Genomic DNA, 12,457 nt, shown 5'->3' on the forward strand with positions numbered 1-12,457 from the left:
ATCTTCAGAACAGCTTGAAAGTTCCCAAAATATTCCTGAAGTTAATGAAACTGCCTTGAAATTATTTTTTTGTAGTTTGAGAAACTAGCCTGATGCTCACAATACTTTTCATCAATATTTTCAACTTCTCTAAACTTTTTCGGATTTCCTAAAGTTTCCATAATTTTCCTGATCATGATCATGAATCTTCAAATCTTCATGAATCATGATCATGAATCTTCTTTACAGTTTTAACAATTCACTGAATTCCTCGAAACTTTTTTTAAAATTTATGTAATTTCGCTGCTCTGGAATATCTCTGCTCTGATAATATCTGTTCTTTCTTGAAGTTTTTTGTTTCTTTTTTTTTTTGTTTTTTTGTAGAGCTTTATTGGCGAGATCAATATCTTTCTTGAATTTCTCGAAACTTCTCTAAAGTGTTTGCAGATCTCATGAAGCTTGTTGTGTTACCCTGAATTTAATTGCACTGTTCTAAAATTGTTTAGGCTTCCGTGAACTTCCGGACTTATGTGAAAACCTCAATAACTTTCTTAACATCTCTAAAATTCTCTGAAAATCTGGAAACTTCTTAAAATTTCCCCGCAAATTAAGTGAAACTAAATGAACTGAACTCCCCTAAAATTCGCCTTGTTTTTGGAGCTTTACTAAACTTATTTGAAATGCTCCTGAAATGTCCATATAAATTCCTAAAGTTCTCGGATCTCCCCTTAAATTCCATAAAGATTTGTCTGAAGTTCAAATTATCGAAACTAATCCATAGCTTCTTAAACAGTTTCCTGATGTTTTTAAAACTGCCCAAAATATTTCTCAATTTCCTTAAAATTCTCTATACTACCCACCATTTTACTGGAATTGATTGAATTGCCTTTAAGTTCTACAATTTTTCTTAAGTTAATAAACGCTCACGGAACTTTGCCTTAAATCACTCATTTGTCATGGAAATCTAGCCTTGATATTTTCTATGCTTACTTGAATTTCTCTAAATTGATTTTCTGATATATACTTATAATTCCCAGAATCTTCTTAAGCCTTCTTCAGATCAATCATAGAATTCCATAATTCCAAGGAACTCCTTGTAAGTCACTGCAAATTTCCTTAAGCTAATGAGATTTTTCCGATGTTATCTTATCATCCTCGAAATACTCGGAACTTCACTGAATATATTGAAACAATCTAAAAATATCTAAATTTATTGGAAGTTCTCTGAAATTTCTTGAAAATATCGGTGCTTGCTAAAAGTTATTGCTAAAATGGAACTTCGATGATGTTCTCTAATCAACTTAGCTCAATTTTTGAATTTTTTTAGATCTTGAAATTTCCATGATATAACATCCTTGAAGTACTCTCACATTTTCCAGATGTTCATATAATTTTTATTGCGTTCCAGAAGTTTTCTCTGAGCAAACCGAAGTTTCCGGAAATTCCCGGAAATTTTCATGAAACTTCTTTAAGGTTTCTGCAATTTTCTCTAATTTTTTTTAACTGCTTTTAATTTCTATGATCTGTCTTGATGTTCTCAAATATTCCCTAAAGCTCTCAATTCTAATGAAGATCTCGGTTCTGCTTTAAAATAAATGGTATCCTCGTGAACACCTTTAAACTTCCCTGGAATTCTCTGGATTTCTGTGAAGTTCCTGAAATATTTCTGAAGTTTTCATAAATTTTCTGAAGGTCTCTGTCTCTGTCGGAACATCTTAAGGGTTCTCGATTTAATTTCAGCACATCATGAAACTATCCTGAATTTGTCTAAACTAACGCTTATAGATTTTTAAAAACCAATTCAAAAGTCTGAGCTAAAGTTTCGGGGACTTCTCTTAGATCTTGCTTTTCTGAGATAAATAGAACTTCTTAAAAGTTTCCACAATTTTGCTAGTACGAAAATTCAAGACATTACAAATGTTGTGATCTTAGACTTACTAAAATGAAGTAAAGCTGTTTCTTTAAAACTGGTTGTCATGCCTTAAAAACAACTGCGCTAATTGTTGTTGATGCTTTTTTTTTTACAAAAAAAAACATATTTTAAACGCATTTAGCTTTCTTGTTATAAACCTAGAAATTATCCACCGTGAAAACTCAGGGAACTTTATTTAGCCAAATGAGTGGACATCCTGTAGATAGACAGGGTGTCGACTCAACGAAGAAAACAAAATTTCCTGATATTTCCTGATTTTCCAGTAATTTAAAAAAAAATCCAGGTACCTACCCGGTTTTGGCAACACAACCCCACCAGCTATAACTTTTCTCAGAATATATTGGTGCTTTATGTACATTTTTTTCAAAAAATACCACACGGACCTCTAACCCATAAAGAGTGGTCCAGTACAATTTCAAATTAAATAAAGCGTTCCATCCATTTTATAGATTTCAAATAAGACAGAAATCTCATGTTGCTAAAAACGGGAAGGATCCGCATTCTACCCAAGGGGCGTAAGTTCATCCAAATCTTCAAATCATCTTCATGGCGCCCAGCAAATCTCAATTATCAATTTTCCTCGATGAAGCCGAAGGTTAAATGGGTAATTTTTAAGACAGCAGCACCTTTACTGGATCGTGAATTTGGATCTGCGAAAGGTTCGAAGTCTTAGCTTTTGTGAGCAAAATCTGTAATCCCCCTTCCCTGCCAACACCTCTGGCAGGGAAAATTCTCCCGCCGAGAATTGTCGTCAAATTTTGCTCAGAATTATCTTGGAATGCTCCTCTAAATTCTTCTCAACATTACATTAATGTTCTCTAGAATTCCTTTCGAAATGCGCTTGGAATTATACTCGGACTATCCTTATAGATCTTCGCATAATTATTTTTGAATTCAAAATTCGCGTCCCTTGGTATTTTTCAAAATTCCTGAAATCCTCTTCACTCTTGGGAGATCTAGTAAAAACTCTCCTAGAGGTTTTCCTAAAGCTACCTAGAAAATATTCTCGGAAATAAAAAAAAAAACATTCCTTGGTGTTATCTCTAGAATTCATTCTAAAATCAACTCAAATTTGCTTTGGGAAAAAAAAAACTAAAATTCTATTGTTATTGTTCTTCGAAATGACTGCAGTTATCCTGAAACTATAGACCAGTTCAAGAGTCTTGAAATCTTATTGTTTTCGAAGAGATGACGAGGTATATTTGTCCAGATTTGTTAACTAAATTCATGGGATTTTCCCGGTGACTTCAAATTCCAGCCTTTTCCGGTTTTCCCGGTTCACTGGTGACTCTGCATTTCACATATTAAACACTAGTTTTTAATCCCATTATATTTGTTTTTATTATTCCGGATAATATGCTTTCTCGAGACGACCGCGAGTAATATTGAAAAAAGGTGAACCAGACTCAACTCTTCAAGCCAATTTAATACAACTGAGTTGATCAATGACTTGCCTTATCTAAGCCCAGCTTAACTCTTAATCATTCTTGAATTTACTCAAAAGCGCTCCAATGCGCTCAAGGGATTGATTTTTGTTGGACACAACTGGATCCAGCAGACACAGAATCTACTTGAAGGTTAAATTTTGTCAGACGCAATTAGATATAACATCTATTAAGAGACGCACATTTCCATAAGCAACTTAATTTTGCAACAACGAACAACGCCTAACGCCTCTACGGAACTGAATATTTATCTCGATTCAACTCAGGAATGTAACAACACCCAGTGGAAGCTGAATGTATAATAGGCTCAAAATCATCTAAATACCCCTTTATTTGAGTAATTTTTGATCCACTTGCAAAACTGCAACATCAAGTGTTGAACAACCACACTTTCGTAACTCTATTTAAAATTTGAAAACCATCCTCAAACTACAACGAGTAATTAAGTTGTTTGAAAGTAGCGAAGTCAGCCATACTTATTAATATGTTTCTGTCATAGACGGATTTCACGCCAACTCATCCAGTGGTTGGCAGCACCCTCTCAGAACCTTATGGAACTTTGTGGGTGTGGAGACTTAGCAATTTTAAGCAACTTTGCGTACTTATTTTTTTCAAAATTTATCTCGCCTAACATTTGATAAGGGTCAAAGTTTTTTGTCGATTTTTTTTTTTCAAATCGATATAGCTTAAAAATGACAAGCCCTACAAAAAAGTGATGTATGGCGAACTTTTAGCAAATAATCTGAAATTTTATAAAAAAATTTAAATAAAATAAAAAATCGGTTTCTACACTCTAAAAAAATATATTTAAAAATTAAAAGTCATTTTCCCAAAAATGGTACCCCTCAGATTTGCTTGATATTTTTTCTCATGAAAGGCAATATAATTACCTAACTTTTCTTCATACATCGCAAAGTGGGCGCTTTTAAGGAAAAAAAGTTGTTCGAACAACAACTTTTTCATGTTAATTTTTTTTTAGCGTGTTTCACTCAAAGTCGAATAGTAATACGCGCACAACCTTATTAAAATTCGATTAAACTTTATGGGTATACTTTTCGATAATCTGGGCGAAATCTAGCCTAACATTTGAAAAGGGTACAGAGAAATTACCTGCAAATCGTCCAATAAGAGTTCAGAACAAAACGTTCTAATGAGGAACAGCCATCTCAGCATGGTTTGCACTTTCCTGTGATGGATTGTATTATAATATATGCATACACTCTATCCAACTTCTATAAAACCACCCTCAAATTGTTCCAAATCAACAGGTAAACTAAGTAAAAATCACTTAGTATGTTTTATTCATGAAAAGATTTCAATTCATGTATTTGTGATTAATTTAATTAGAAAAATAATCATTCATTTATTTTTATGTATTAGGTGTGTCCATTAGTAAGCAATATGCATATATGTTTATACCTCATCTCTCAAGTGAATACATATAATAGCGCAGGTAACTTAACGATTATTTAAGGCATGCCTAAAATAATCGTTAAGTTACCTGCTATATAGCAGTTATATAACAACGCAGGTAGTCACATGAGAGATATAAGGTATAAACTTAAAGCACCGCAGTCTGTTTCTACCGACATAATCTAATATTTAAGTTTGGTGATATCACAACAATGCTCATAGTTGCTGTAGTGCATAGTTGTTCAAAGTGTAGTGCTGCATAGTTGTTGAAACGAAAAAGTGTTTATATATACAACAATGGAAAAATCTGCTGAATTGATTATTAAAAGGGTGCAATGTAGTGCCAACATAAACAATCCCAATTGCAGCCGCAATAATTTACGTAATTTATCATCAAGTCTCATAGAGAAAATACATTCATGGGGCTTTGATCATCAATTGGATGTAACAATGCGTATTTGTGAATCGTGTCGTGGAATTTTAGTGCACAATAGGACACCTCTCCCGAAAAAGAGGCGATCGGATGGAAAAGAATCAAGCCATGCTCGGAAGTTTGAAGAGCCGCAACCATCAACAAGTCATCAGCAATCAGAACATCAGGAATTTGATGATACACTAGGTAAATAATAATAACTTTAACTGTTTCAACTGTGTGGTTTAAGGATTGTACATCGAAGATACAACTTCATTTTCAACATTTTTTTAGAGCACGAGCTGGATGAACCGCTTATCGTACAAATTTGATCGATTGGTAGGCCAACCTCGGTGAACAATCTATCAAATTTTCACGACTGTACGATATGCGGTTTATGCAGCTCGTGCTCCACAAACATGGGGAAAATTCAGATGCGGCTTCGATGTACCGTAAACGGGGATGTCTTTGATAATGGAGGTAACTTTGATAATGCAGCTAATCCAAAAAGTTATGACTTAATGCTCTTCGTATTCATTATTTTGGAAGGGAACATCGGTTTCCTATCCAAAATATTGCGTACGATGTGCCTTAAGTCATAAATTTTTGGCTTAGCTGCATTACCAAAGTTACCCCTATTATCAAAACCACCCCCGTTCATGGTACTATCACCTTAACAGCGTTATATATTAATGTGTGGTAATATATTTTTTTTTCTTTTCTTTAATTTTACAGATACAGATCCATCGCTAGAATCAATCCCATCAGCGGATCAGATCCAAGGTCCATATAATGTGGAACAATTCAATTGTATAGCTTCAACCTTACAGTTATCACCAATTTCATCGAGAAGTATGAGAAGTATGAATTATCGTGTTCAAAAATCTGCAGAGATCACAAAGGCAGTGCGTAAAAATATATTTGGGATGGATTCAGACGATGTCAACAAATCAAATGATTTTGACGAAATGATCATGCAGTTAAAGGAGAAATTTAATTTGCCTTCTACGAGTACAAATGACAAATTAAAAGTGTTATCAGTGCTCCCTAAATCATGGTCAGTGAGTCAAATAGTTAATGAGTTTAATGCACCCCATCATACAGTGAAACAGATGAAAAGGCTAGTCAGAGAACAAGGTATTCTTTGTAGTAAGAAAGCAAGAAGTGGTCATGGATTTAATGATACTGAAAAACAAATTGTTTTAAATTTTATTTGACAGTGATGATATTAGTAGGCCTATGCCAGGAAGTAATGATTATGTTTCTGAATATCGAAATGGATATAAAGAGCATGTTCAGAAACGTTTATTGATGATGTCTCTTAAAGAGGCTTTTATGATTTTTGAAGAGAAATACAAAAGTGTTAAAATCGGATTTACTTCGTTCACTCAGCTCCGACCAAAGCATTGCATACTGTTGGATAGTACAGGTACACATAATGTATGTGTCTGTACTATACATGAAAATGTTAAATTGATTATTAATAGTGTAAAATTTGATTCATATAAAGAAATTGCAGACAAAATACTTTGCAGTAGTCCTATTAGAACCATAGATTGTTTTTATCGTACATGTGAAGAATGCATTTCCACAGATAGTATCGTGAGGGAACTTACATCAGTATTAGAAGCAGATGATATGGAAGAAGTTTTATTTCAACAGTGGTTGACTACCGACCGTTGTAATTTGGAAACTATTATTAAACCTGCAGATGAGTTTGTTCAATATTTGACGGAAAAAGTTGAAAAGCTCATAACCCATGATTTTATTCATAAAGAGCAATCATCTTACCTAAGTAATAAAAAAAAATTCTCTTCAAAACGGTGAAATTTTAGTGATTTGCGACTTTTCTGAAAATTATTCATTTATTATTCAAAACTCAGCACAGGGGTATCATTGGAACAATAATCAAGCTACGATACATCCTTTCGAAATTAATCTTACACTGATTGACGACTAATAAATAAATAAATTTACTACATAAAAGAAAACAAGTTGGAAAATTGAAAGCTTTATTAGTATTTCAGAAGTATTGACCCATGATACAATAGCAGTTCAATTATTTATATCAAAATTGTTAGATTTCATTAAACAATCTATTAGTTTCACAAAAATTACTTTCATGTCAGATGGAGCAGCGGCTCATTACAAAAATAAAAAGAATTTTGCCAGTTTGTGCAACTTCAAGTCCAAGTATGGATTGGAAGCAGAATGGCACTTCTTCGCAACGTCTCATGGGAAAGGCCCATGTGACGCAATTGGAGGAACTCTCAAACGAATGGCAAAGAGAGCAAGTCTTGCTCGAGATTATGGAAACACAATCACAACTCCACAAGAACTGTATGACTGGGCAGTTAAACAAACAGATACAAGCATAACAAAATTGAACTTCTGCTTCATATCAAATGATCAATACACAAAGATGTCCGATGAACTCAAGGAGCTGTTCAGTCATGTAAAAACTATACCTGGTACACAAAAATTTCATTGTTTTGTACCTATTTCTCAAAACATAATTTCTACTAAGCGATTTTCACATTCAAAGGAAACTCCGAAAAATTTCACTCTGTTTCCGATAGACTAATAATCAATGAAAAACTCAAATTATGTATGGAGAATTATAGGAAAATAAATTATGCACTAAACAAAAACACTAGAGTTTTCATTTATTAAAACACCATTCGAAATGCAGGAAAATCCTCTGTATTAGGCCCTTTCAAATGTTAGGCTAGATTTTTGTTTTAAGCACGCCCAGATTATCAAAAGGTCAAAATCTTTATGCTCATTAAGTTTCAACGGATTTTAATAAGGTTGTGCGCGTATTACTATTCGACTTTGAGTGAAACACGCTAAAAAAAAATTAACATGAAAAAGTTGTTGTTCGAACAACTTTTTTTTCCTTAAAAGCGCCCACTTTGCGATGTATGAAGAAAAGTTAGGTAATTATATTGCCTTTCATGAGAAAAAATATCAAGCAAATCTGAGGGGTACCATTTTTGGGAAAATGACTTTTAATTTTTAAATATATTTTTTTAGAGTGTAGAAACCAATTTTTTAATTTATTTAAATTTTTTTATAAAATTTCAGATTATTTGCTAAAAGTTCGCCATACATCACTATTTTGTAGGGCTTGTCATTTTTAAGCTATATCGATTTGAAAAAAAATCGACAAAAAACTTTGACCCTTATCAAATGTTAGGCGAGATAAATTTTGAAAAAAATAAGTACTCAAAGTTGCTTAAAATTGCTAAGTCTCCACACCCACAAAGTTTCATAAGGTTCTGAGAGGGTGCTGCCAACTCCGAAGACGAGTTGGCGTGAAATCCGTCCATAAAGAAATATTTCCCTGACTTTGAATGAAATTCCCTGACAATCCCTGATTTTCCAGGTCCAAAAAGGAATTCTCTGGTATTCCCTGATTTTTCAGGTTTTTTCAGGTAGTCGACACCCTGATAGAGACGATTAAACGTCAAAAAACTCTAAACAAGGTCGTCAACTTCAAATTGTTCAAAAATTAGAAAATGCATGCACTAAGTATTCTCCAGAAATTCCCATGGAATTACCATAGGAAATTCTTTTTAGTTCTGGTCAGAATTCCCAATAATTCTTTTAAATGCTCCTCATAATTTGCTTGAAAATCTATCTAAATTTTCTTAAAATTATCACCGGGACATTCTAGAAAAGTATAGATATAGTATAATAGAATTTCATAGAAATTTTTCTCAAAATTTTGTTAGAACTACCCTTGGAATTCTGAATTCAGTTTTTTGGAATTTTCGTAAAAAATATCATCAAAACTCTTTTGAATTATGTTCAGTATTACTTTTCTTAGAAATGAAAACCTCAAATTAAATTTACTGCATGGTTATTTCCCAATGCAACCTATTTTGCATTGGGATTTGGTTGTTAATCATTTTTAAGTTAATTTGCATTTCAAATGAAAATGCATAAAATAATGTTTCAGAAAAGCTATGCCGCTTTTATTCATTAGAATTTGGTAATTTGTTTTTTATTATGTTCGATAAATTGTTAATTTTACTATTCTTTTTTTTTTTTTCAAAGGATTCAAACGATACTCCCTTAGCTCAGTCGGTAAAGGAGTTGCTGCTACGAAGCAAGTCTTTGCTAGAGGAAGCTGGATTTTTCGGGATGAGAAATCTCTCGACTTCTTTGGATATACGGTTGTACAGACATAGAAAACTCTCAATTAAAAAGATGGAAGCGCTTCAAAAACACTAAGTTGAGAGCAAGCAAACAGCTAATATGCTATAAGCAATAAGCTTGAAATGCCATGTAGTAGTAATACGAATGGTATTTTTAAGCAATGAAAACATTTTTTTATCGGTCGCGGATTAGCATTTGAAGTCGCGGATTTCTTTTGAGAAATCGAGGATTTCGCATATCAAATTTTGAAGATCTGAATTTATTTAAAAATGACAACAACGCTATTTTGAAAACAAAATTACACTACACAAAATGGGTGAATTTTTGTAAAAAAAATAATGATTGCACCTAAAGGGTGATACGGTCAAAATTTGGTCAATATCAACTTGACGTATTTCTTTCAATTTTGCATTTAAAAAACCTGAACACCCCTCATTTTGAAGGTGTGTGTGTGTAGAATGTTGCTCCTATTTTGATTTTGGAATTCACTCTTCAGTTGTCAAAATGCCGTCCAAGCAAGAAGAGCAGCGTATCAAAATTTTGCTCGCGCATCGCGAAAATCCGAGCTACTCGCACGCAAAGTTGGCAAAATCGCTAAAAGTTGCCAAATCAACCGTTACAAATGTAATTAAAGTGTTTGGGGAACGTTTGTCGACAGCCAGGAAGTCTGGATCGGGGGGAAATCGAAAACCAGAAGCCGCTGAGACGACAAAGAGAGTTGCCGGTAGTTTCAAGCGAAACCCTAACCTCTCTCTCCGAGATGCCGCAAATAAGCTGGGTGTATCGTCTACAACCGTGCATCGAGCCAAAAAACGAGCCGGACTATCGACTTACAAGAAGGTAGTGACTCCAAATCGCGATGATAAACAAAATACGACGGCCAAAGCGCGATCCCGGAGGCTGTACACGACGATGCTGACGAAGTTTGACTGCGTGGTAATGGACGACGAAACCTACGTCAAAGCCGACTACAAGCAGCTTCCGGGACAGGAGTTTTATACGGCAAAAGGAAGGGGAAAGGTAGCAGATGAAACTGTCAAAGTTCGCAAAGAAATATCTGGTTTGGCAAGCCATCTGTACCTGTGGCTTGAAAAGCAGCATTTTCATAGCTTCCGGGACTGTCAACCAAGAAATTTACGTGAAAGAGTGTTTGAATAAACGTCTGCTGCCTTTCCTGAAGAAACACGGTTGTTCCGTACTGTTTTGGCCGTATTTGGCATCTTGCCATTACGGTAAAAAGGCCATGGAGTGGTACGCCGCCAACAACGTGCAGGTGGTTCCCAAGGACAAGAACCCTCCCAACACGCCAGAGCTCCGCCCAATTGAGAAATACTGGGCTATTGTCAAGCGGAACCTAAAGAAGACCAAAAAAACTGCTAAGGGCGAGCAGCAGTTCAAGGCAAACTGGCTTTCTGCGGCGAAGAAGGTGGACAAGGTGGCTGTACAAAATCTGATGGCAGGGGTCAAGCGTAAGGCCCGGCAATTCGGATTTGGAATAGCGGAAGCCTAACTGAATATTTTTCCTGAATTTTATACTAATTGAACTTGAAAAAGAAATTTAATTTGATTTTTTAAATAAACGATTTCACCGATTTACACGTGTTTTCCCTTGACCAAATTTTGACCGTATCACCCTTTAACACACAAATCCCGTAGAGGCACCATATTCGAAGCGGTTCCTAAATCGACGCACTCAATAATGTTTGACTATTTTCAATAATTATTTTTGAAATGTTACTTCTGCAAGTATAAGTTCCTGTGCTCTAGGGATGTTGATGTAACAACGTTTAAAAAAATATCTTGTCAAAATCGAGATGCGATAAACATTACCCAACAAACAATTTTAGCTGTAGATTAGCTTATACAGCCAAAATTTGCCTTATGCAGCTAATTTTTGCCTGTATAAGCTAAGCTGCAGCTAAAATTGTTTGTTGGGTAGACGAGTGCGTCATCATTAGGGACGCGTAAAATATGGTGTTGGCACGGTATGCATAGTTTTAGGCAAATCGGAGAAGGTCAAGTTTTTCCGATTCGTCATCGGGCGTTATTATTCATTGATTATTCAAATTTCGGCTTCATAAGCCTTCTGACCTAGTAACCTGCTGAACCTAATGGCCTTAACCCTAATGACTTATCATCACAACCATATCCAGTTCGCCAATTGACTTTGCCCTTGTCTAAACGAATAGCTTTGGAATAACAAACACACACGTTTCAACTTACCCAACGTAAGAAGCGACGTCACACCGAGCGTAACCCGCGCCGGAATGGCCTCCGGTTTGATCCAAAACGAAATCCACGACATGACGACGATCAGTGCCGACGGGATGTAGGTGTGAAACAGGTGGTAGCCCAACCGCCGCCGCAGGTTAAACACCACCGCCAGGCAGGTGAAGTTACCCGTCGAATACTCGATAGTACAGTCCGTCGTGTAGTTGTTGCTGATGTCCAGCTGGGGTAGCTCGATTTCCGGATTCACCACCAGCGGGTCGGTCATGTTCCAAATGAATACCAGATCCTGAACGGTGTGGGATACTGATTGCGAAACGATAATTGTTCATTAGTGAGGAATTCGTATGTTTTATGCTCTTCGGTATAAATTAATTGAAATGCAGTAACAAAAATATGTAAAAACTATGTCGTTGATTGTCGGATTCATAACAGAGGCTATATGATATTGTTTCTCAATATATTTGGCATGCATCCTGGGCAATCTGTAACGTGCTTCCCTGCGATCTACGATTACAAAAATGTACAGAAAAATGTTAGTATCGTTGTTCTGAGCTCCATTAGAGAATTTCGTAACGACAATAATTGCAAATGAGTACTAACGGGGTGGATTCACATAATCTACACTGTCGGTATAGTAATAAATATGTTGTACTTACATGATACGTTAAGAAGCTGTAACGCGCTACATACATACTTGGGAGAATATGGATATATAGTTACAAGAGATGAGTGAACACAAAACAGTGCGGACAATGCAGCAATCAACTACTTTAGAATGGACGTAGAAGATGAAGGTTAATATCACTAGGGAGAGAAAATACATGAATATGTCACTTTTTTTTTGTTGTGACAAAAAGCGGAAGAAAACAACTAACTACA

At 35.1% G+C, this 12,457-nt stretch overlaps 2 protein-coding genes across 3 annotated transcripts in view; one reads left to right on the forward strand and one right to left on the reverse strand.

Moving 5' to 3' along the window:
* Positions 1-12,457, forward strand: part of LOC135704237 (uncharacterized) — a 119,428-nt gene that overhangs the window by 9,903 nt on the left and 97,068 nt on the right. The gene's annotated exons all lie outside the window — the stretch shown is intronic.
* msi (musashi) overlaps positions 11,603-12,457 on the reverse strand; it is a 169,526-nt gene continuing 168,671 nt past the window's right edge. For both annotated transcript variants that reach the window (XM_065225671.1, XM_065225670.1), the window contains one exon: positions 11,603-11,881. In XM_065225671.1, the coding sequence (XP_065081743.1) occupies positions 11,743-11,881 (139 nt within the window). In that variant the 3' untranslated portion in view covers positions 11,603-11,742. The remainder of the gene's footprint in view (positions 11,882-12,457) is intronic.

Source organism: Ochlerotatus camptorhynchus, unplaced genomic scaffold, assembly GCF_037179485.1.
Source record: "Ochlerotatus camptorhynchus isolate MF236.1 unplaced genomic scaffold, CSIRO-AGI_Acam_v1.1 ptg000232l, whole genome shotgun sequence".
Classification (NCBI taxonomy): domain Eukaryota; kingdom Metazoa; phylum Arthropoda; class Insecta; order Diptera; family Culicidae; genus Ochlerotatus; species Ochlerotatus camptorhynchus.